The sequence below is a fragment of the Hipposideros armiger genome, unplaced genomic scaffold (genome assembly GCF_001890085.2).
Source record: "Hipposideros armiger isolate ML-2016 unplaced genomic scaffold, ASM189008v1 scaffold_493, whole genome shotgun sequence".
Lineage (NCBI taxonomy): Eukaryota > Metazoa > Chordata > Mammalia > Chiroptera > Hipposideridae > Hipposideros > Hipposideros armiger.
This window is the reverse complement of record NW_017731843.1, coordinates 735,811-761,800: the sequence shown is the minus strand read 5'-3', so window position 1 is coordinate 761,800 and position 25,990 is coordinate 735,811. Positions and strand designations below refer to the sequence as shown.

General features: G+C 38.7%; 1 protein-coding gene and 1 pseudogene across 8 annotated transcripts in view; both read left to right on the top strand.

Moving 5' to 3' along the window:
• LCLAT1 (lysocardiolipin acyltransferase 1) overlaps positions 1–25,990 on the top strand; it is a 144,898-nt gene that overhangs the window by 84,163 nt on the left and 34,745 nt on the right. For all 8 annotated transcript variants that reach the window (XM_019667288.1, XM_019667290.1, XM_019667287.1 and 5 more), the window contains one exon: positions 623–739. In XM_019667288.1, coding sequence (XP_019522833.1) covers positions 623–739 — 117 coding nt within the window. The remainder of the gene's footprint in view (positions 1–622; positions 740–25,990) is intronic.
• Positions 24,283–25,644, top strand: LOC109395895 (40S ribosomal protein S20 pseudogene; annotated as a pseudogene).

Sequence of the window (25,990 nt, the reverse complement as noted above, 5' to 3'; positions counted from 1 at the left end):
ATATCTTCTCATTTGATTTGGTATGCTATATTATACTCAGTATTACAGAAAAATTAACTGCCACTTTTTTTTTTTTTTTTTTTTTAAAGATTTTTTTATTGGGGAATTGGGGGGATGGGAACAGTGCTGGGGAATTGGGGAAAGGGGAACAGACAAGTTGCTGTCGTTTTTTGTTCTTCAATCTAGTTGTGGAGGATGTTGCTTCATTGGCCCAAGTTGGCACCATCATTGTGCTCTTCTCTGGCGAGGCAGATCAGTCGCCGGCTTCTGGACGGCCGCTCACTGCGGCTGCTGGCCGCTCACGCTGGCTGCTGGCCACACACGGTAGCCCATGGCAATCCACTGCCACAGGGACTGCAGCCCACGCCGTCGCCGGCGACTCATGGCAGCCCAGCTCCAGGTTGAGCTGTTGTTCAGCATCTTAGCTGTAGAGGGCAGTGTCACTGGCCCTCATATGTGGGATCCGAACCGGGGCCCTCTGGCATCCCAAGCGAGTTCTTAACCATCGCGCCACTCGGCCAGCCCTAACTGCCACTTTTATAAAAGAAATTCTGCACTATTTCCTTACCTCACTTTATCTTCCTTTATTTTATGGCTTCTAATGGTCTGTTGTTTTGTTTAGAAAACAGCAAGGCTCGAAGTAATGATTTTGCTGAAAAGAATGGACTTCAGAAATATGAATATGTCTTACATCCAAGAACTACAGGCTTTACTTTTGTAGTAGACTGTCTAAGAGAAGGTAAGCAAGCACCCATCTTAAAATATACTCTTTTATATAAGTGGCAAGAATTGCTAAACTTTATATATAACCCTTTATAATTTACAAAGTACTTTTTCATATTTCAGCTCAAGAAGTAAGACACTCTTTTTATACCAAGTTGACCCCATGCACTGAAATGTTTGATTTTGTATTCTTTAGAAATATAAAAGCTATCTTGGTAAAAACATCACATTTCCCCCCTTTTTTGGAATAGACAGAAAATGATATACAATTAGACTATCATTATATGATATTATATGAAACATTAAAAATGTTTCATAAAGCAGCAAAACTGTCTTCAAAGTATCTTATTACTTATACTATAATTCTTTTTTTTTTTTTTTAAAGATTTTTATTGGGGAATTGGGGGGATGGGAACAGTGCTGGGGAATTGGGGGAAGGGGAACAGACAAGTTGCTGTCATTTTGTTCTTCAGTCTAGTTGTGGAGGATGTTGCTTCATTGGCCCAAGTTGGCACCATCATTGTGCTCTTCTCTGGCGAGGCAGATCAGTCGCCGGCTTCTGGACGGCCGCTCACTGCGGCTGCTGGCCGCTCACGCTGGCTGCTGGCCACACACGGTAGCCCATGGCAATCCACTGCCACAGGGACTGCAGCCCACGCCGTCGCCGGCGACTCATGGCAGCCCAGCTCCAGGTTGAGCTGTTGTTCAGCATCTTAGCTGTAGAGGGCAGTGTCACTGGCCCTCATATGTGGGATCCGAACCGGGGCCCTCTGGCATCCCAAGCCAGCTCTTAACCATCGCGCCACTCGGCCGGCCCTATACTATAATTCTTTATAGCTTAAAAATACTTTTACATCCATTATCTCATTCACTCCAACAAATGATGATGGTTGATAGGAAGACAGTACTGCTACCTCCGTTTTATAGTTAAATCACACTGGCATCCAGAATGCTCAGTACATTTTTGTAGCTCAGGAGTAGAACCACATTCTTCTGCTTTCTATTTTTTGGCTTACACTACCTCGCACTTCTTCTAGAGCTTTGCCTGTTGAAGGGCCTCTGAGGACGAGGTGATTCCACTGACAACATCACACCCAACATTTAAATATTTACGTTTTGACATTTCTTATGTCAAAAAGCCAATTGTATGTTTTAGTATAGCTGCACGTTTATATATTTATGGATTCATATACACATGTGTACCTACAAATAAATAACACATATGAATATATTTGAAAAAGGAACTACCCCAAAACATGCTGAAGTGTTATTAATTTTATAGAATAATTCAAAGCCGCGTCACCTAGCAGAAGAAAAATCTTGTTTGCATGTTTCTGTTCACTCTGATTTCTAGCAAGCCATGTTGTATAATGGTGACATCTGTGACAAATTATCACCTTCATTTGGTACTTGCTACATTGTCACAAAACTGCTTGTTCCTAACATGAAAGACCTTGGAACATTAAGTATAAAGTTTTTACTTATTTCTCTAAATGGCATCACTGTTGTTTCATTAGGGTTTAATGTGTTTTAAGATAGAAAGTGTAACCTCAGTTAATGAATCCTGCCAAGATGAAGCATCCATACAGCTAAGTACCCATGATTGTAAAGAAATGCACAGTCAATCCAAAATCACATTACAAACCAATAAGGCTGTCCCTGTTAGTTTGGTTTGCTTTTGGAATTCTGTGGTTAAAACTAACGTGAAATGGACTCCTGGGCTTGATGGTTGTATTGTATATGAATAGTGAGTGTCCATCTACCTATAGAAGCGCAATTCTTTTTGCCCATGGAATGGGACAGGGAGGCACCAAGACATTAAAGCAGTGATGCTTTTTTTTTTCTTTTACTTTTTCTTTTTTTTTTTAAATGTGGTACCACTTACTGTGGCTTCCAGTTCAGACTCACCCTTCTCATTCAACAATATGTTTTTTATTTCCTCACATAATCTGATATTTTATAGTATTTAATGATTTCATTAAAGGTGTTTCTGACATCTTGGAACACATTCATCTTCTGGATTTCTCTGTTAACACAAGCATGCTGTTGGAACACATCTTTTGCTAATAAAGATCTTTCTGAGCGTAGGCAGGATAATTGAGAGATTATTTTATAGTGGGTAAGGGTATGTCTATAGAGCTCTCTGTTCTGAAATCTGGAACAGATTTTAGTAGCAAGCTGATTTATAACTTTGGGGAATGTGTATTACTTAGTCATCACTCAGAGTACTAGTCAACAACCACAGTATATAATTTTTCCTTCCACAACTGGCAATTGATTGCCCCCTCTTTATATCAGTAAAAAAGAAAGCACAGTTAGATGATTCCATTTGCTTCAGCCAAAAAAATATAGTTAGATGATACCATTTACTTCAGTTAGAAAAGTAGAATGGGACCTATACACTATAATCGTAAGAAATGTGATGATGATTGTAGTAACAGCAGCTAATACTTGAGTATTTGCTGACTATCAGACATTATGCTAAGTGTTGTCAATTATTCATCACAACAACCCTACATGGTAGTTGCCATTATTAATAGAGCAAAATTGAAGCAGAAATTGAGGTGAAGAACCTTGTCAAAGTTATTGGAATAGCTGTGCTCTTGCTACGTGACTTGGTGCCTTTTGTGTTTAGTGTGATTTTAGTTAATTAAAGCACCTTTGTAATAATAGCAATCTGGATGGTTTTCTTCAAGAAGGATTTTTTTAAATAGAAGAAAGAGGCTGAATGGCCAGACCATGGAGGGATGGTGGTCACGAGGGAGGTGATTATGAAATGACAAGGGGAGCAGGCACAGTTTAAGGAGGCATCGGGTGGAGTCAAGGGCAGCTCTGATTTGGACAGGGGTTTAGAGGGAGAGTATGGAGAAGTCAAGTGAACAGAAAAAGAGAGTTTCATCAAGAATCGGGACGAAGAGGATCTTAGAAGTCATCTAGGCCAGAGTATCCTTTTAGAAAAGGAATCTGACTCAGAAAGGGCCCAGCACAGTTTTCTGATCTTCGGCCCCTGAGATCTGCTTTTGATAATCAACTTGAAAAAGAAGCTTGCTGTTAAAACAAATGACCATTATAAATAAATATACAAATGGAATCCTGGAGACCATGTATTAAAACCAGTTCTCATTACATAGCATCTTTACTGTCACACGTGTAACTGAATTCAGTGTTGCTCACATCTAATAGCAGAAAGGAGAAAATAAGAAGTTTAGGACATCAAGAAGATAAAGATAAAAAGTCTTACCAGGAAGCAATGAACAAGAGAAAATGCAAAACAAGGAAAGTAATTTCTGTTCCTCTGTTTAGAATATATTTTATCAAGATGAATAACATTTAGAAAATACACACTTATCCTGAAATATAACACCTATTATATAGCTTTATGCAGATGTGTTGTTCCTGTAATAATTGCAGAAGGTTTACCCTGAGAACCTCAATTTCCATGATCTGTACTTGCTTTATACTGTCACTAGATCATAACCTTAAGGATATGGAATGTCCTGCACATAATAGAGAATCAGTATTCATTGAGTTGAATATTGTTTTCTTTTATCTGAAAAGTTAGGCAAACGTAGTATCCTAGAATCATCTTCTCAGAGCATTATATATTACATTGATTGATACCTGTCATGGATGATTTATTTCATATGTACCTCTAATCACAGGGCATTTCAATATGTGATTATATAATTTTTTCAGTACTAGATTAACCCAAACCCCAAAGGAAGTTGCTAACTTAGAGGAAAGAGGCTTTTACATGAAAAAGTTTTTTTTTAATTGCATAGCAATAGTAAACTTTTAACTCATTGCACCAAAAATTAGTTATATTTATTATAATCTCTGGTGATTTATCATTTTTAACAATAATAGTTTTTTAAAAAATTTTTAGATAAATAATGATTTGGTCCAACCATTATTTGGTTTTGATATATGTTTTGTAAGACAACTAATGAGTTGTAATTATGCAATAATTACTTTTACCATTAGGCAGCACAAGTGTGCACATTGAAACAACTTGAAATTAGATTATAGTAATTGGGGGTGAGAGATAAAACACTTCATATTTGTTTGAAGGTATGTTTTAAGACTAACTTTGCCTTCAAGAAGTTTACCATCTTCATGGATAGTTAAGAATAATACACATGGAAAAATCTAAAAAATCATATAAGACAATGTAATTACACGCTGAGTTTTATGGTATATATAAATATTGCTGAGTAAGTATAGGAGTGTTCTGTAAAGAGAGATCAGGTAGTGTTGAAATACTCAGGTAAGGCTTCTTAAAGAAGCTGAGTTTCCCTCAGGCCTTAGAGACTGAATCTGATTAGGATAAGCAGAAAACAAGAGAATGGCTGAGGGCAGGAGAGGACGAGTACGAGGAAGGGCTCAGCGACTGGGCCAGTGAGAAGCTGAACAGTCGGCTAGGCAAAACCAGTCTGAGTGAGCTGAAGACTCGTGTTGTAGAGTAACAGACAATATGTAAGAAGGTTGTATGGAGCCATTATTTTTGAAAAACTGGACTCCTGCCCCCAAAAAGTCTTGTTTTTAGTGTTTTCAATTCTAAAACAAGTCAGTCAAGCAAATCAGCTCATGTGTTAAGACTCTAAAACATCATATGGATCTATTTAAGTTTTGGGTTTGAAATAAATAAAATGTTTTTTAATTCAAAGTAAAACAATCCATATTTCAATCCATATTTAGCTCATATGCCTGAATTCTAAATATGAAGGAATGAAGGATACTGTCTTTCCACTAATCTAGGGGATGTAGGGTTAACCACTAAAGAAAAAATAACCTCCCACTAGGGAATTTGGATCAGCACACCTGATCAAAACTCTTCAGTCTATATCCAGGAAGAGAGAATTGCTGACTTAACCCCCAGATTACATCTGCAGTATCTGATAGGCCTGTCTGTGGCTCCCTCATCTTGGCCTACAGTAGTTAGTTCTCATCTGCTCTGAGCAAGTTGGTGCTTACCTAGGAAGTAAAAGCAGTGTACCCATCATAGACAGCTCAGTCTTCAACAGCGTGGTTAGACCATTGAATTTCTTGAACTTTTTGCATTGCACACAACAACCTACCCATAATCCAGTCTGTCCCTTGCCTAGAGTGGCTGTATAGAGTGGGGGAGCAAAGGTGGCCAGTAGGGGCCACCACGCCCTGTGGCTCACTCTGAGTTGTCTTAGTTGATGAGCCTCCCCCGGGTTGTATTCCCAAGACCCTTCCTATTAGCCCGCATGTTCCAGGAGGCCAGGAAGAAGGGCAGACAGACTATTGAAATATTGGGTGCATTAAATGCCATGTACTCTGACCTTTTCATATGACTTTTTATTGCTGGAACTATTTATGAAATAGGATAAGACCTTTTCCTTATGTTAAAAAATGTAATTGTACAGTAGATCTTTGACATTTGCTGGAATATTTTCTGAGACCTTTTACATTTCCCCAAATTTGCAGATATCTTTAGCATAGCAGTTGACTCTCTTTTGAGGCCATTTTAGAAGGAATGAAGCTTTTCTGTGTTTGTGGTGATGAATAGAGTACAACAAAGCCTAAGTGAAATTTGGATACTATTCAGTGGGCAAGCATACAGATCAGCTAAGTGACTCGGTCCTCCATATCATAAAGCAGAAGTGATTCAAATTTGCCTCAGCAAAATTATACATGACCACATGTTAAGAGACCTTTGGAGTCACTGATGTTGAATATTTGAATGGCATGGTACTGCTTTAGACCAAAAATTGCATTTATATTGTTTTCTTTGTTCATTTTAGTTCGTTCCCTGTCCCGCCATAGCAAGAAAAACCTGAGATGCTCACTTAGGACAGATCTTGTCATTATGTTTAATGAAAAACGTCATGACAGCCTTAATGGAAAATGATAGGAGCTCTATATTCTGTACATAAAAACAACCTTCTCACATTTATCAAGTACCTACCATGTGCCGGGCACTAAGTTCACATGTTTCTTTCCCCTGCCCGTGCAGTAGACTCACCTAGGAAGCTTTTTAAAGCACAGTCAGGTCCAGTCTCATACCTGCCAAGTCACAGTCTGGTGGCGGAGTCCTGGGCTCACAGCTTCCCCACTGACCTCTTGCATACAGATCACTCAGTTCTCACAGCTGCGCCAGGGGCTGGTTTGCACCCTGCGGCACTGAGGAGGCTGATTCACTTTAGCCACCTGCCCAGAGTCACACGGCTGCTAAGTGAAGGCACCATGTCTTAAACCCAGGTCTGTTAGATGCCAGAGCCCGTGTTCTTCTCACTATGTAGTAAATTAACAGCTTTTCTATTCCAGATGCTACAAAAATGTCATCTTTGTAGGGTTTTTTCCTCTCTTTCCAAGATTTTCCCTGGGATCCGTGGCTGTACTATGCATTTTGTTTAAATGGAAAAATACATCAAGGATATCCTTTTTGTAAATGTCTCTTTTATTTTCCTACATCCTATATTTACCCGCTCCTACCTCCATTTTTTTATTCTTTAAAATAAAAAGTATGGCACTCAAACTATCTGTCCTTTCAAATTGTGGTTCTATCTTGCTTTTTTCTTTTTTTTTTTGCCACCAACTCTCAAAAAGTAGCCTGACAACTTGATTTTCTCAATACTAGGTCACTTGCTACAAAAAAGGGATGTTTATTTTTTTATTATAAAAACAAAACATTTATTATAAAAAATTTGGAAAATTAATTACAAAGAAGAAAAAGGCATTCATAGCCTTGCCAATCACTTCTCAGAAATATACAGTGCCTGCCTGTATTTTTCCACATTTTTATATAGATCTAACAAAGTTAGGGCCAAATCATATATTTTTTTTTATAAAGTTTTTTTTTAACTTACTACATTTACATAATTTTTATAAGTATATGTTAATGTGTAGCCTTTCACATAGAGGAACCACTATTTATTTTAACTGGTCCTCTATTGTTGACAATTAAAATTGTTTCCAGTGTTCCACCCTTATAAATAATACTAAAGTATGCATGAATCTCTGTATTTCCTTAGGATATGATTCCAAGGATATATTTCCAAGTCTAATTTGTCAAAAGTTATACTTTTTTTTTAATGTTAGTCCTATGCTCTAACCCCATTTCATTCGGTCCCCACATTCTATCAATAGTGCCTTGGAAGCATCTCTTAGAGACACTCCACTTTTCTGTGGAGTGGGACCCCATTACCTCCTTTTCATTCTTCCTGGCTTTCTGACTGCTCTGCTTCCGGTTTTATCTTTTGTTAATCCATATTGCACACAGCTAACAGTCAGTGTTCATAAAGTACCACTCTGTTGTAATCATATATGTTTATTCAGAAAATGTTTCTTGGGCACATATGTTGTTTGGCTTGCTGAGATACCAAGACACAGCACATTCCTTTGAGTAGCGTAAGGTTTGGGAAACATAATTATAATGCAGTGTCATAAGACAGATGAACAGAAAGTAACTTGAGGACACAAAGAAAGGTTAGTCTACCTTTACCTAAATTGACACTGAAGAGGTAACATATAAGCAGAGAATTAAAGAATAATTAGGTATTTTCCAGGGAGGAAAGACATTTAAATATTTGCATTATTTCCACATTCTTGGTCAAGAATTTTACCACTCAGAACCCCCAGGTAATAGAAGTCAACCTATTTGAATTAATTAACCTTTCCTGACTGTGCCTTATATTTCTGAATTTTGCCTCTGGTTATGTCTGTCCAGTCTAAAACCTGCAGTGCTTTGCTCTTTTCTTTCAACTCCAAATACTATTCTTCTTTTAATGTTCTTCTAACAGCCCATTCCTGTTATTCCCAGCTGGCAGTCATCTGGACTGAGTATCTTTTTCCTCTCTAATAGGACTTAGCACAGTAGACCTCATATTAATATCTTCTTTAATGCAAGTTACCTCTTACTTCCTAATAGGACCATGCAATGGCCATGTCTCATAGACTTAACATTAAGGGGAAAGATTTTATTTCTAAATCCAATTAATACCTTTCCATCCGTATCTTATTTCCCTCTTAGCAACATTTGGCACTGTTGATTCTTCTTAAATACACTCTCCTCTGAGCTTCTCATTTTTTTTTCTCCTCCTTCCCTGGCCACTTCTCAAGACTTTTTGCAGGTTCTTTGTACCTATCTGCACCTTGAATATCTGTGTTCCTTTTAAGGCTCTCCTAGGTTCCTTTGTTCTTTCGCTCCACACATTCTCCCTGCACCATGTTACTCAGGTCGGTAGCTGAAATGATCATGAAATGCTCACGGCTCCTAAGTCTAAATCCTTAGTCCAAAGCCCAGTTCAGAGTCATAGATGTGACTTTTGCCACTTAGAGGTTGTGCAGGCGCTTCAGCTGCAATATGTTCGAAATTGGACTTGTTATTCCCCCCTTTCCTCTTATAATCGCCACACCACAGAATGGTGGTGGTGATAATCATATTGAGTGTTTATATGCCAGTATTATTCTATGCTTCACATGAATTACTTCATTTAATTGTTGGGGGAGGTATTATCATCTCCATCATATGCATGAAGAAACTGAGGTACAGATAAGTTAAATAATAGGGCAAGATTCCCACCTTTTAAATGGCAGAGCTGGGAGTCTCTGGCTGTAGCGCTTTGGTCTTAACCACTATGTAACATTAACTCAGTTGCTCCAGCCACAAACCTGGGAGTCATTCTTGCCTCACCCCTCTCAGCCTTTCTCACATCCCCTGAAATCCCAACCAAGGCCTTCTGATTCTATCTCTTCAGTATCTCTGGAATTAATCCTTTCTTTTCGTTCTCATTGTCATATCTCCCTTGAATTATCATTTAGCTGCTCAGCTGATCTTCCTAGTTCTGGTCTCTCCTTAGCCAATCCTTTCTCTATTTTATAACTGGAATGTCAAACCTTTTTCTAGACTCTTAGGATCTGGAGTCAGAAGACCTGGGTTAGAATTCTGGCTTCACCAGGATTAGCAGTAGGACTGGTCAGATTTCTTTCCCTCAGTAAACCTCAGTTTCATCATCTGTAAATAAGAATAATTATAGTGCTTACTTTATATGATTTTGTAGGATCTTTGTGAGGATTCATTGCAGTCATGTACATAAAGCTCAGCATAGGACCTGGAAAATAGCAAGCCCTCAATAAATGTTACAGCGCAAATCTGACTGTGTCAGCTCCTGGCTGAACTCTTCCTGGGTTTCACAGTGCTCTGAGGTTAAACCTACTTTCTTTAATACCAGGACCCTTATGACCTGGTCCTGGCTTACCTCTCTGGCCCTTCCTCCCATCTCCTTAGCTGCACCATTTGTCCTAGCCTCACTGAGCTGCTGCCCTTTCCAGAACGCACATTGCTCTGAGCCTTCTCCAGTGTAGCATAGCTCCTCATACTGCAGGTCACGGCTTAGACAAAACGGTTCTTTCGGGAAGCCTTCCCAACTGTCTCAGACTTTCAAGTGTTGGAATGAATGCTTTTCTAACTATACTTGCCCTATATAAATGGTTTCCCTATGATATTACTTGTTTAACTGTCTATTTTGTCCATTCACTCTCAGTTTCCTGACCATAAGCAAAGTCTATCCCACTGACAGTTTTTATCCCCAGTCTTCAGCACAGACCTGGCATATAATAGACACCCTTTAATTTTTTTGAACCAATCAGCTGCTTGGTTGATGTAATTTTATACCCTGCTATATTCCAGTAAAGTTTTAAACATAAATATATATGTTACAATATCAGCAACCCACCATAACATAAGAGAAGAAATAAGGTAAAGGGAAAATAAGGACATGAGGTTAGTATACAAAATATGTGTTCTAAAGGTAGCATGCTCATATATGTTATAAGGTTAATATACAAAATATATTACAAGGTTCTATGTTCCTATAAAACACGGGTTCAAAAATTGGCCCCGAGCTTTCTGACACCTTCTGTTGAGGGAAACTGAATGGGATCTTTGATAAGGTCCGTAGATTAAAGCAGACCATGTGATCTGAAAAAGCATGGTCATTTCTGAAGGACTTGGGAGAAAGATCTGCCATGGTCTCTCACAGGACATGGTACATCGTCGTGACCAGCGTCTCCACAGCGTCTTTATGTCAAATGTCCCACAGAGCCTCAGAGTGCTTGCCTATGGTGGCTAGTGGCAGAATGAGAAAGAGCAGTTCGGTAAAAGCAGTCTCGTGAGCCGTCAAAACATTGGACTGTGTGTGGATTTAGAGTTCCTCAGCTCTAAAGGTGTCTAGACACTGCGTGGCCTTCAAACCATTCTCCACAAATGGTATTTCAGTCCCTGAGATTTGGGTGAGAACTGGTTTGTATGGAGTTTGATTACTCTTCACAAAGCATCTGTTGTACAGATACTTTGTATCACAACTTAAGTGCGGGGCCAAGGGCTTTACCAGTAGGTGGAACTGGAGAGTAGGATTCTCTAAGGCAGCTGAAGAGCCTACTGAGAATTCTCACAGAATTGAAGGCTACCTTCCTTACCTCTGAACTGAGGTTGGCCAGTGTGTTCCTCAGAAAACTGGGGTTTATGTGTTTTCGTGTCCTCTGCAATGTTAACAAAATGGTACCCTGTATACAGTCAGCAGACCGTTGCCCAGTCCCTGTCCGTGTGGCCTTTCTGGTCTGGTTTCTTGCTTTGACTCCATGTCCTCTCTTGGTTCCTGCTGTGTGGGATATACGTTCTCATGCTATTTCTTTTCCCAAATTGTTCCCATTTATCTGGGTAGCTCCTGTTGGCCCTTCAGAACAGTTTACATGCCTTTTCCACTTGAAACAATCTCCTAACCTCTCTGGGTTACTAGGGTTCTCTTTTCTTATCAATCATATTCTATACATTTGTCTTTGTCACGTCTTTCATATTCTTTTATAATCAATGACTTTTTTTTTTTGGATCTGTCTTCTCTTTGGACTCTGAGCTCCTTAGGGTAGATACTGTGTTTTGTTTGCTTTTTGATCTGAGGCATTAGGATAGTGTCAGGAATATTCTAGTACTCAGTACTGGTTTGTGCAAAGTTTTGTAGATGGTCTGTTTCCAGCATCCCACACATATATGCACATTGATTAGTCATGCCTCCTGCCGCCTTCAGTCCAGACATCAGACCCTTGGCAAATATTTATTCACTTGGACCCTTTCATCGCAACAGAGGTTAGATTTGTGGCAGTGCTAGAAGCCTGCATCAGGCAGGTGCACAATTGATTTAAAAAATGCTGTCTTAAGACAGTCTCCTCTTTTATTAACTACTGAAGGATAAAGGTAAGGCTGGTTTTCTTTTTTTTTTAGATTATCTATGCTATTAGAAGGGACATGCAGAAGCATGTTATTTATAACTTAAATGAACAGGGTCTGGTATTTAATCGTGTGGAAAAACCGGTATGGAATTGTGGTTCTGAACTGTTTCCCTGGTTTATTGTTGTTTCTACTCAGTGAGTTTCAGTACTAGCAAGGCAGTTACTACAGCCTGTACCTCTCTGTACCACTTGAGAAAAACCTTGTCCTGGGCTATCCACTATTTCGCTAACATCAGCAGCTATAATAAGTGCCTCCTAGAGTGAAAGGTAGGCCTGGGTGATAATGAGTGCATTCTTATGGTACCAGTAATAAAACATTCTCAAAACATATCTTCTGCTGTTGGTTAGATGTTATTTTCACACAGGCGTGAAAATTACATACATGTTATATTTTACTCATTCAAACGGCTTGCCTGTGCTTAAATATTGATGTTCTGTTCTAAGGTTTGTATTATTTTCTTAAAAATAACATGCTGAAAAAAATGCTGATAACTGTGACACTTACAAAATATGTTTATTTTAAAATCCCAGAATTGTGGAAGAAGCTTTGTAAGTAAAATTTGTGGAATTGCCTTTGAGTGACAACTGTATACTGACTATAAAGAATATTGTTACATACATTAAAATGTTCTGTCAGTTTTTCCTCCGGAGTAAAAAATGAAGGGTAGGACACAGCCAGTAGCTATGCCATCACAGTGTTAAGTCACTATGTGGCAGCTACGCACTAAATCTTTATGTCCTTGTACTGTTGTTTGGGAGCAAAATACAAGTTTCAGTGCATATTCAGAAACGTATGTAACAATATACTTCAACTTCCTGTTCATATGAAAGTCAAAATTTATTTTCACTGAAGTGGAGATGTTGGCCTTAATCGAAACCCTGTGGTTCCTTGAATCCAGAAATTCATCTTAACAGGAACTTATGCTTGCCTTTTGGTTTTACATAGTATACAATTTCACTGTGGATATAGTTCTTTTTTGGGTTTGTCCAAAAAAGCTTTACCTTGTTTCTCCTTTATGCTGGGCATGTGTCCATTTCATTATTTACAAAGATTGTGCCCTTTCTCTTTTAGCTTTATGAACTTCTCTTCCTTATCAAAATATCTTCCTGTATTTTTTCCAGTTGCTAAGACCTTTGTTTTTTGTTTTTAAATAAATTGATGTTTGTTTTGAGTATTACAAGGTATTGTTAAAACAATACTGATCTTGCTAGTGGGTGTGTGTCTGTGTGTGTCTGCACATGCAAACCAAGTTCATGTGTTTTTACTTTTAAAAAATAGATTCTGATAAAAAAAATCAGCTCCCAAGAACATGAAACTAAATACAAAAATTGTTTACTTCTTAATGTTGAAAATTGTCTGAACAGCTTTCTAAATGAAAGAATAATTTTCTTGATTTTATTCTACATAATATTTTATATGTAATATAAAATTATATATATTATATAATTTATTATTATATGTTTTATAATACAGGCACCCTACACCGATCATCTGATTGCTAAAAGCACCCAGACTCACTCTGCCGTAGAATCTAGGCTGAGCAAAACAAGTCTTGGTACAGTTATTTTAAACTGGCACCTCTGTACTGCATGAAGCATAAGATGTTGCTTTCTTCTAAGAAAGTTACATAGGAGAGGAAAGCACACCTGTCCTCAATGGCTATCATTCCTGGTGCAGGAATGAAAGGTTTCATTATATATTATTTGACTACATGGAGCCAATTCCAAGGATTCTCCTACCTGGCAAGATAATTGATTTGGAGAATCTAGTAGAGCATGCATAGACATACAACATGCCCATTTTAGTGTGTTTATTTTGTGATAATTAGCAACTTAATGCAGATACTTTTCATTGTGGCTTAGTCATCTTTTTCAGAGGGAGTGATAATTGAAAGAGAAATTAAAGTGATATAACCACTAACATATTTATTTCTCAATCTTTGTTTTGTAAAGTACCTTTTCCAATTATAGTCTCATTTGAATGTAATAAACTAACAGTAATCTACAATGTGTTTGCTTCTTTTCATTTTAATATTTTATTTGAAAAAAAGTCACTGTCTTAAATCTTTTGACAGAAAGCATGTTTATGCTCTTCTTTGTCTTTTTCTTCTCTATTGTTCATGTTACATGCCTGTTTGATGACTAAAATACTTCTCTGGCAAATACTTCAGTGCTGTTAAGTAAGCATCTGTCTGTGATTCCTTATTATTTATTATATGTAACACATTTTTTTATTATTAGTTTTAGGTGTACAAAACAATGCAATAGTTATACTTTTCACCCCTCAAAGTGACCACCCCCGTCCCCCAATCAACCGCCCCCGCCCCCGATATCATACATATCTATCACAATTCCATCGACTCCACTCCCCGCACTATATTCCACATTTTGAAGGAATCTATAGACGTTAGTATTTGCAGGCTTTTAAACAACTGGCCTTTGATACTGTGAGGCTGCTACCCAATTTCTTGGATGTTAATTTTGTGTTGAGTATTGTTTGTTGTATTCTGTAGGTTAACAGCTGCTTTCTTTGATGTGACAGATTTTTATCCCCTAAACTCTCCATTCTTTGGATTACGTTTGCATTGTATAAATGTAGTCTGAAAGTAGTTTAGGGTTCTATGTAGACTCTTTGACAGAACTTTTGAGAATGTTGTACAAAAGTTTAAAAAGCCTGTATTCATAGTTATTAGTGATTTACATCTTTTCTGTTTCCTCATAGATTTGAAATGGACTTTAGCATAAGATAAAATAAGGCAGTCAGGTATTAAACTAAATGTGTGCATAAGGCTTTATTATCTCAGCTAAGAAAAACTGCTCTACTCAAACCTGAACCTTAGCAGTCACCTTCTTAGAAGCCAAAGCATTAAGTGTCTTCCTGTATTTGACTCATTGCATTAAGTTCTTAGTGATTTATGAAGGTAATGAGCTAATGTATAGCAGAAGAGGAAGTGTTAGTTAATGCCTTTTCTAGGCACAGTTATCACTATTCTTGGGTAGCAGATCTGACTGAGTTCAGGTAACCAGCATTCCTCAAATGGACAACAAACTATTCCTAGTTTTGCAGACTGCTCTTAGATTTCATTATTATAAAAGATCTACCACTTGGCTATGATATGGTTCACTCAAGAGAGGAACTTTACACTCTTGATTTGAGTACATGGAAAGTACAGTAAGTCCTTACTAACATTGTTAATAGATTCTTGGAACTGCGGCAGAATGATATATAAGGAAACCAATTTTCCCACAGGTTAATTGATATAAATAAGAGTTAAGTTTCTACAGAATCTCATCAACGTCATAACAAAAAAACATTAAACAAAACGATGTCATTTGAGGACCTGCTATAATTTGAACATTCTTTTCTTGATCATAAGACTTACTTGCTTTCATCCAGAACGGAATTTTAACAACCATAATAGGTTCATAATAGTAAAACCAAACAGCTTACCAATTAGTTTTTGTTAAAGAAATTATTAATAATCTTTCTTATCAGTGGAAACATCATTAATATGTCTGTTTCAATATTAGTTCCCTTGGTAATTTAAGTAGACTGTAGCCACCTCTTATGTTACTAAATCAGTCACAAAAAAGGCTTATATTTTAATACAGATGCTCCTAGACTTTTGATGGGGCTGCATACAATATTTCCAACTTACAAGGGGTTTAAGTAAAAAATGCATTTAATACAGCTAACCTACTGAATATCCTAGTTTACCCTAGGCTACCTTAAACATGCTCAGAACACTTACATTGGCCTACAGTTGGGCAAATCATCTAACACAAAGCCTATGACATAATAATGTTGAGTATCATATGTGATTTATTATGCTGTCACTTTCATACCATCGTAAAGTCAAAAAATTGAAAGTTGAACCATCATTAAGTGGAGGACCATCAGTACTTTAGGGATGGAAATTGGTAACAACTGAAAGAAAGACTTGATAGGAAACACTCTCTTTAGACTTGACAGATGAACAGAGTTTAGGCAAAGGGAAATGTATTATAAGAAGTTTGTCTTATACCTATTATCATTAAAAGTCTGCTTATTAAAGGTGTTTATATTTAAATAGTCTAAAGAAATTTTTTTTCTAAATGCATATAATTTTAGTCCCAGGTAAGGCCTATGCTTTATAGCTAATACTGTGTGATCACGGTATGCTGGTGACAGCATCAGAATAAAAATTTTTGATGAACCCATCCCTGTGCCTATATTGATCAAGTATCACAGAACCAATAAACAAGTGCATAGTAGAGAAGAGTTGTAGAGAGCTGCAGAGTAAGGGGGAGAGTTTAGAGAACTGGACCTTGAATTAGATCTTAAGGAATAGTAGGATTTGATTTGATAAAGACATTAGGAGAGTCCAGTCAGTGTTGGTGATCTAACAGTGGAGACTGGCCTGATTGGAGCCCAGAGTTCATCTTTTTAAGTTGTAAGATCTAAAGTTAGAGGTAGTCTTAGTTGTCATGAAGTCTAACAAAGTAGGGGGAAAAAAAAGGAATCAAATCGTGGGAGTTGTGAAGATAATATTTATAACTGTATAAATACTGTGGGACTGGTGAGTAAATTGTTCGCTTCTTAGTATTCTAAGATTATCTTCCTAAGCAGTTTACTACTTCTCAGATAAAATAAGATCTATTGGCTTTATCATCATCCTAGTCATCCCAAAATAGTCTTTTTTTTTAATTTTCTGCATGACTTATGTTCAGCTTAAAGGAATACTCAGCAAATGTAATTGGATCTCATGTTTTTTTAATCTCTTTTGATCCACCAGTGAGGTATTTACAGACAGTAAAATGGCATATAGTAGAAAAAAAGTATGATTTACCCTAATTACACAGTTTTTTCCTAGGAAAGAATCATTGGGAAAATGTCTTGTGTTTTTACAAATGATTTAGAGAATTAAAAAAAAAAATCTTGCCTTTTTTGTATATAACTATAAATGGTCATAATTTTATGTTTGCAAGTATTGCTTTGATCTGAATTAACCTTTTTCAGCAGTCTTGGCCTGTTTTCAAGGTCAGATGCTCAAGGACTTTGTGGATTCATTCTCTAAAACATCAGCAATGTATCTGAAATTTTAGGTGCTAATAGAGTCTTTAGATATAAAGCCTGAGAAGAGTCACTGACTGCAGCCACTAGGATGTATTTGTTGACATTCGAGAGAATAGTTTCTCAGGAATGGGGGGTGCCAGAAGCCAGATTTGAGTGGAGTGGAGATTGATATGAGTAAGTAGAGGTAGAAAGTGTAGATGATTCTTACAGGGAATTTGCTTATCAAGAACAGGAGAGAGTTGGAGTAGTTAGTAGAGGAAGCCGCATCAAAGATGATGAGGGGGAGGTGAGTGGTTTTAAAGGTTGAGAAAATTCCATTGAGGAAAAGCTGAAAGTGAAATGGATTAATGGAGCAAATTTTCTAAGAAATTGGGAGGAGATAGAAACAAAATTAAGGGGACTCCTCATTATCTAGGGCAGAAGGCAAGGTTGAATGTGAATATATATTTTGGTTTGGGGAGTAGGTAGTGAGCAAGTGAGGGATTATTAGATGGAAGACTTTTCTCGGTTAGATCAGAGGTTAGGTAATATGATGATGGTGGGGTGGGTAGAGTACGGAACTGATCAGTGGGAGTTTCGAATAGTTGCTGTGGAAATCAGAAAAGGAAGCTGATGAAAACAAGTGTAAGCATCGCTGAGCTCTTTGACCTTAGGCTACAGGCCCAGTCCGATTCCACTGTAGCTTTAAGCTGCACCCAAAGTGGTAACCCGCTCTGCCTGTGCAGCCGCACTCCTTCCCGCCACCGGCAGCGCCCCCTTTCTTCTGCCATCATCACCTCTGCCTGTTCTTGTATGCCCAGCTCAGGTAGATGATTTCTTAGTCTGTTCAGCTGGAGGTGCTATCAGTCCTTCTGCAGTCTTCTACAGCAGTTGAACCACGCTTAAGAATCACATAATTTGCAAATATATTTTATCTTCCTAGATCGTAATTAATTCCCTTTGGGGCAAGAATCATGAGTTTGTCAGTGTCTGTGTTTCTGTTTCTCTCTGCCCAGGGCAGTGCTGCTATATCTATTGTTCAATAAATATTGAATGAGTAAATTAATGAATGAAGCAAATCCACTACAACCAAATTGTATGAGAGAGCAGTGGACCTCTATAGGAAGGTAAAGTTTGTCAGAACTCTTTACCCGGCTTGAAGAATATTATTGTATGTCTACGTATACTTAACTTCCCTGTCACAGTAGCAGTGAAAAATATATTGAATTTGTACATGATAATTCAGATATTGGTATTCTGCTGACCATTTTTTTCTGCCCTATGAGCCAATTCGTTTTATTTACACTCTAATTAGCTCTTTGGTGTTTTTATCTAAAGTATTGGCCCACACAAATTTAAGATATAGGTAAGTTAGCCAACAGATATAACTAGCTACGTATTGGGTATTAATTAGAAGTACATTACTGTGGCTTACGGTTAAAATTAAACTCAGTATTTAGATCTTAATTTGCATTACAGAACCTTATTTGGCATCATTAAGGAGCTAATTCAGAAGTTTTTCAGATGCTTCTAATGCCTCTTTTGCCATTTTGGATATAGAGCTACAGATAGCAATCGTAACTCAAATTCCACTTCTGCAGACTCCCAGACCATGGCCTTGGTTGTCTCACGGAAGCGCAGTGAAGCGTAGTTTTCTGCCTCACAACAATAGCAGCCTTGTCCTGACCACCACTGTCCCCACCCGAGGCCTGGAGAGCACATATGGTACTTGGATTTTCCCCTGGTCTCAGCATTACTGGTGCATCCACTTACATCCAGGATTTCCCACCTCAACCCCAGTGCAGTTTCTGGAAAGATCTTGCTAAATCATACTCTCACCTTGGGGAAGGGTGGTCAGTGGTCAGGACAGATAAAACCCTCACATTCTAGGTTTATCTGCTGCAACTGTCCAGAGTAGGAGAGGAGTGAATAAAATGCAGAGAAAAGAGCTTCAAAGAGGAATCTTGCCAAGCATACTGCCATCATTTCTGCAGCAGTTTCTGCTTATACTGTTATATTTCCACTCACTGGCTTTTTCAGGCTCCTATGTGTTTTGTTTGGAAATCACGCAGGATTTTAGCTGTTCTAAATTTTTTTTTTCCTACTGAAATTAGTACGTAGGAATATTTGAAGCAAACAAGCAGATGAGGAAAAAAGGCTCATTACCAGTTGTGGCCAATTCCTCGATGAAACTTCCTGATTCTGTCAGCTAGAAACAGTCTCTCCTTTCCCTAAATTCCTAAAGCAGGAATGTTCAGCTGTACTTCTATTAAGACACCTCAGTTTGGGTTGTACTTGCTTATACAGAACTCACTTTTTCTACCCTATTAGCCTGTTGGCTACCCTGCTGTTGCCTCTTTTCCAGCCCTCAGTACATACAGCCAAAGTAGCTTTGTTGTCGCAGTTCATTATTCTGGTTATTCTGGTTAGCCAGTTCATATCTGGAATGGTTTTAGTAATAAAGAGGACTTCTTGGGGAATTGAATGAATCCGTTCAAGATATGTTTTATAGGTGCAGATATTGCAGCCTTAAAGAAGGTTAAAGATCACTCCTTTGTATAGTGTAGAGGTTAATGACACATGACCATACTCTGACAGGGTTCTGGAAGGTTTCCAGGATTACTTGTAATTTTCTAGTTTGTTGTCTGTAATTGGACAGTGTCCTTTCCAAGTAGCAGAATTTGGTCATAGTTGTTGATGCAGCTTAGAAAAAAAAAGATTTCTTTGATAATAATTAGTCTGACTTTTTCTACTTTAGGGTCATCAGAGCTCTGTAATGATTAGAATTCATTAGAACTGGCTGTATTCTGGACTCTAATATGAAGGTCTTTTGACTTCAGTGATATCCATTGCTTCTCAAGCACATCATGAAGCATCAGTGATCTTTCCAATGATATTATTTGGTCCCCATTAACCTGGGGGGTTGGAGAATAAAGAACCAGTTGCTGTCCTGATAAGGAACCAACAATACTGTATTTCAAAAACTCTAGGCCTCCTTAAAGGACATGAATAAAGGGAAAGTTTTAAATCAGAGTGACTTTGTAATCACCAAGTGACAATCTCTATAAAAGAAATATGGGGTAAGTAAATAATCTCAGTCATCAAGAATATGGGTCATTTTTCCAAACAGTCACCTCTGTGTTGACCGTCCTATCTGCCTTGTTGCCTTTATTAAAACATAGCCATCTCCTGATCTCATGCTTCTTCCCTGCTGTCCTTAAAGGAAAGCTGTTTATTGTCACATCTTACTACCTTATAACGTTCTTAATTCACCCCTGACTTATGCACTTTGGATGGAAAAAAAAAATCCAGATTCCTTTGAGCCTTTTGCATCTAAATACAGCAACTTCTACTCCTCTCAGATATCAGCCGACCCGTCTCTCCACCCTCTGCCTCAGCCCTCGTTTCGCTGGAGAGAGGAGACAGCACCTGTCAGCCTCCCGTTCCATCCCTGGTCAAGCCATTCGCTTAGGTAACTTCACTGTCTACGTGATGACACGTTTAGCCCAGTTTCTTGATCTCTCCATTTGTCTTCTGGAACTGATCTACCTGTTAAATGTCAAACATGTCTTTCTCTGACCACAGTCTCTCGACATTACAGCTGTCAAAAGCTATTCCCGACCCCCCCCCCAGCTATTCCTTACCCTCATTAAGCTCTCTTTTCCCTCAGTGCCTTTATTCTTTTTCTCCATTCATAGTCATCCTCCTGCCTTCCCTCTTTTCTTCCATCCCAGTACACTCCATGGCCCACCCTTTAAAAGCATACTCTGGTTGTATCCTCAACTCCTTCCTTGGCCTGCTCTGGCCCTCGCCTGGTAGAGGTGCCGGCCTGCGTCCTGCCTTCTCTACATTGGCACTGGCTTTGAGCTCTGCAAGAAAATCCCCCCAAACCATGCAGATCACCGCCAAAATAAATTCTTGGTCGCTGTATTAGTTTTCTAGGGCTGCTGAAACAAATTATCACAAACTGGGGTGGCTTAAAACAGCAGAAATTTATTCCCTCACCGTCTAGAAGTTAGAAACCTGAAACCAAGGCGTCAGTGACCACACTCCCTCTGAAATCTAAGGGAAGAATCCTTCCGTGACCCTTCCAGCTCTAGTGGTGGCCAAAGTCCTTGGCCTTCTCTGACCTGTGGTAACATCACTCTGGTCTTTGTGCCTGCATCTCCAAGTGGCCTTCTTCCCCCTGTCACTCCTCTTCTTATAAGGACACCACTCGGACTGGACCTAGGGCCCACCCGATTCAGTACAGCCGCATCATAACCTAACTAATTATGTCTGCACAGACCCAGTTTCCACATAAGATCACATCCTAAGGTCCCAGTGGATACGAATTTGGGAGGGACGCTATTCGATCCAGTTTCTGATCTCAAAACGACCTTCTGCTGACTGTAATTTCAAGCCTCGCCGGCCCATCCACGGCAATCCAGCCCATCATGCACCCATTTCAGGCACCATCACACCAGAATCCCCTTCTCGTTCTTTCTTTCTTTTCTTTTTTTATTTTTTTTTATTTTTTATTGTTAGTTTCAGGTGTACAGAACAATGCAATAGTTACCCTTTTTACCCTCACAAAGTAACAACCCCCCTCTCGTTCTTTCTTGAAACCTGCAGATTAGCTGGGTCTGCATCCATGTTCCCTTCCTGTTGTAATGAAAGGTCACCTTTCCATCTAAAACCTCCTCTCCCCCCAGCTCCACACTGGATCCTGTCTCACCTACCCCTCAGCAAACCTCACTCTGAACACTCCCCCGCCCTTAAACCTTGTCTTTATAAGCTCTAATTTACTAATGGTTCCTTGTCTTCAGCATTTAATGTCATTCAAATATCTTCAGTCTTTAAAAAGACAGAAAAAACTATATCTACACAGAGTCAGTTTTTCATCCCCGCCCCTACCCCTACCCAGCTTTCATTCCACCTCTTTCTTCCCTGCAGACACAGGCTTCGTAGAAGAGCTGTCAAGTCTCTGTCACCAAATCCTTTTCCCCTCATAACTTCACAGTGCTTTGTAGTCGGTCATCCACCCCTTATATCCCATGGAACCTGAACCGTCTTTCAAGTGACCACCTGGTTGTAAAACCCAGGCCTTGTCCCTCCTTGCCCTGTCACTAACATTTGACTTTGATGGGCAGTCCCTTCCTCTAGAAACATCTCCTGCCTTGAGGGGAGTTTAGGGAGAACTGAGGGAGAGGATAAGCTAGTTAGAACTAGAAGATTTCCGAGATCTCTTCCAATTCTAAGAGTTGATGATTTTCTGAGATTTCAGGAACTTCAGTTCCCTTTGTTTATAAAACTTTTAGGCAATTTGTGGTTATTTAAATATGGTAGTTCCTTTAAAAAAATAATGTTGAGATGACAGAATGTAACATTTTTCTCATGAAATTACTGTAATTTCAAAGAGATTATTTTTAGTAACTATTTGTTATGATAAAATTTCTCAGAAATAGAAAACACACTAGGGAACTTTAAATAGAAACTAGCTGTACTGAATTTAAAGTACTAAGATCTAAAGATAGAAACTTTGATATATTAAGTTACCTTTGAAGTTCTGAAGTCTGAAAAATTCTCTTGTAATATAAGGTTTTTATATCTATCAAAATAGGCTTATTATCTGATTTAATTTTTCAAAAGAGTAGGATGACAAAGTAACAGTATAAAAGAAAATGGAAACTCAGTGGTATCAAGAGTTAAGCAAAGCTTGAATAGTTTATAATTTCCTCCCTTTCCTAACAATATCTATAGTATGAAGAACTCAGTTTATGGTAAACAGTTGTTTTTCAAACAGCTCTCCTTTTAGATAAACAGTTTATGAGAAGTGGAACAATTTAATTTTACCCAAGAATAATCTTTAAAAGTGGCCAGTCTTTAAGTTGCTGTAGTCATTCTGAATGTCCCCTAGTCTTCCTAGCCAAAAGATACAGGTGAGGTCATATTAATACCAAAAAAGTCCTGTCATGGAGCGCCCTCCAGCCTGGCTGTCGACATTCAGCATCTCTTTCCAAGTGTCCACCAATAATTTCCAAGTATTTCTGTCTCATGGCTTCTGACCTCAGGTAGAAGTCTGCTCTGGGGTCCATGCATGGAAGCCACCTTGACCAGGTCATCTACGGCTGGCACGGGCCATGAGACACTGCTTTGCTGCCTGGGGCATGGCGTCACGTGCTCCCCAGGCTGCCAGCCCGCCGAGGGCTGGGTGGTCCTGTTCACTCCTCTGCCTGATGGAAGTCGCTCCTAGAAGGAGCTCTTCAGCTTTTCACTAGACTCCTCTCTCTCCCTGGGAGTCAGACCTACTAATCCTTGGGAAATAAACACCTTGCCCTCCTCTTCTGCCCTTTTTACCCATTTCCGCTCCTATGCCTAGGCCCCGGAAATCCTCTTTAGAGGCCACTTTGCACTGCCCTATCATTCTGCACATAAATGGGGTGGACAGGGAGCAGGCGAGGGGATGAAAAGCTCTATCAGAGGCACCGGTCCAGCCGTCTGGCCCCAGGATTCTGAGACTTCAAACTCACCCTTCCTTTTAGCCCCTCTGCCCACTCAGTTTTGTCCAGCTGGAGCAAATTAATAAAATATCCAATGAAAACCAGTTAAATAAAACTGCAGAAATCTTCAAAAGTTGTTTAAAAAAATAATCTCCCCTTTCCAGTATAAACTGCTACAAACTTGATAGTTTAGCAAGATTTTGGTAAACAGTACATTTTGTAAATTCTGCAAATTGGTTATTTGGCAATTGGATCCTTGAGCAAATTGGCCTGCTTTCCAGTTCATCAGATATTAAATCTCAGGTTCACTTGGGACGTCCTCGTGCCATAGTGCTTTCATGACAGTGAGCCTCAGAACACTTTTGAAATATTTTATAATGTCTTCCAATTGAAGTAATTGTTCCACATTTAGTTTTATTGAGAACAAAATGTTGTCATCCCTCCCGGGGTTTATAGTCAGTGTATGCAACACAATTACAAATAGTTCTTCTAGGATATAGTGTTAGAGTACTCTGCAACATAGCTGCATGCTGACCTTGTTTTAATTTATTTTTAATTGGATGAATTGAGTAAAGGGTGAAACGGTAATATCTATTCAAAAAGTAGAAAAAAGGAACAGTGTGTTACCATCTACTAAAGATTTAAATTAAACATACAGCTGAATAAGAATATATTTTTCTTCTGTTTAATTCCTAAATTATAAAACTATTGATATAGGATGTCTGTTCTTTGAGGACTAGTAGTATTAGAGTGAATTTAATTTATGTATTAGACTGCAAAAAAAAAAAGCACAAATGTGTATACACATACCGTAGATACTATAAACAAAAGCTGTTTTATCTTTGTTATTTAAAGCATGTTAAAATATCCAACTGTGAGGGTTGAACTTTTACCCAATGCCCTTTGGGTCTGCTGTTGCTCTTATAAAATTTTGTGTCCCTTTTGCTGTCTTTGACAGATATTTAGAAAAAGCCTGTTTTCTTTTTTGCCGCTCATTCAGCATTTGAAAAGGGTCCCTCGTACGTAATAAAACCCAGCAGCAAGTCTTAGATTCTAAGAGGTGATTCCGACTTAAGTTTCTGCCTTCTGTATGACATTTTCAATTTTATTAAATTGTTTGCTTTGAAACAGAGGTGATAATTATGTTTCCTCATGAGCGAGAGTTCAAGAGCATCTGCCTTCAGTGCTGCCCGTGTGGTGCGTTTGATTTCATTTATGTAAGCATTCTACTCTTAGATTGTACCTAGAGAAGATGTTTGGAACCTGCTGTGTCTATAAGGATTCTGGATCCTTCTGCATAGGAAGGGCCTTCATCCAAACAACCTCCTAGTGATTCTAGAACATTTGTGGGTGAAGATGTGGCTTAAAACGTCATTTAAAACTAGTGTTGCCACACTGAGGAAGACGTGGTGGCAGCGGAGCTCCTTCTACCCGCGCCTGCCCCTGACTCACCGCTCGTTCGCTCTGGCGGAGGAGCCACTGGGCTCGGAAGCTGCGCCGCAGCCATGCGTGCCTTCTAAAGATATCAGAAAGACACTCCTGGAACCGGAGGCGGCGAGTCACCGAATTAGAATCATTTTCACCAGCTGCAACTTAAAATCCTTGGAGAAGGTGTGTGCTGACTTGATCAGAGGTTCAAAGGAAAAGAATCTCAAAGTGAAAGGACCGGTTGGGTGTCTACCAAGACTCTGAGCATCACTGCAAGGAACACTCCCGGTATGGAAGGTGCTTAGACTTCAGATGGGAATCCACAAGCGACTCAGTGACGTGCACAGCCCTTCTGAGAATGTTGAGCAGATTATTTCCATCACTGTTGGCTCAGGAGTTGAGGTTGAAATTACCATCGTGGATGCCTAAATCAACCTCTTTAATAAATTGACTATCAGTTGTTAAAAACACAACAGTTTTGCCAGCTGTTTACTTTCAACTCCCATGGTTGACCTTATAATACTATAGGACTTTTGAGAGATTGCTTTTCAGATAGGAAAAAAGATAGCCACTTAGTTCTTCTTAGCTATTCTTTAGCTGAAGCTAAATTTATAGGTGGCAAGCAAATCACTTGATGTCTTAAAATCAAATCACTTGATTTCTGAAAAGAAGTGAAGAATGCATTCGAAAGAATAAGAAATTTGATTTGCCCTACTAAGAAGCAATAAACCTGCTTAATACCCATTCTTATAGGAAGATGGGCCTAACATATACAGAGAGTGCCCAAAAATGTATACAATTTTAAGGGAGGAAAGAACTGTATTAAAATTGTAATACTCAATATATACCGATAACGAAAGATGAATACAAGTCATGTGTATACATTTCTTGGGAGCCCCTGGTATATATTCTGGGAGTGATGAGGCATGTCTCCTGCACAGTAAAGGGAAATTAATAGGCAAATTACAAATTTACTTTGGTCTGGAAACTTGACAGTAAGACAGATCATCTTATGTTTCACTGTTTGAAACTCAGTAAGTGTTTCAAGAACTAATTATCTAGCAGCAGG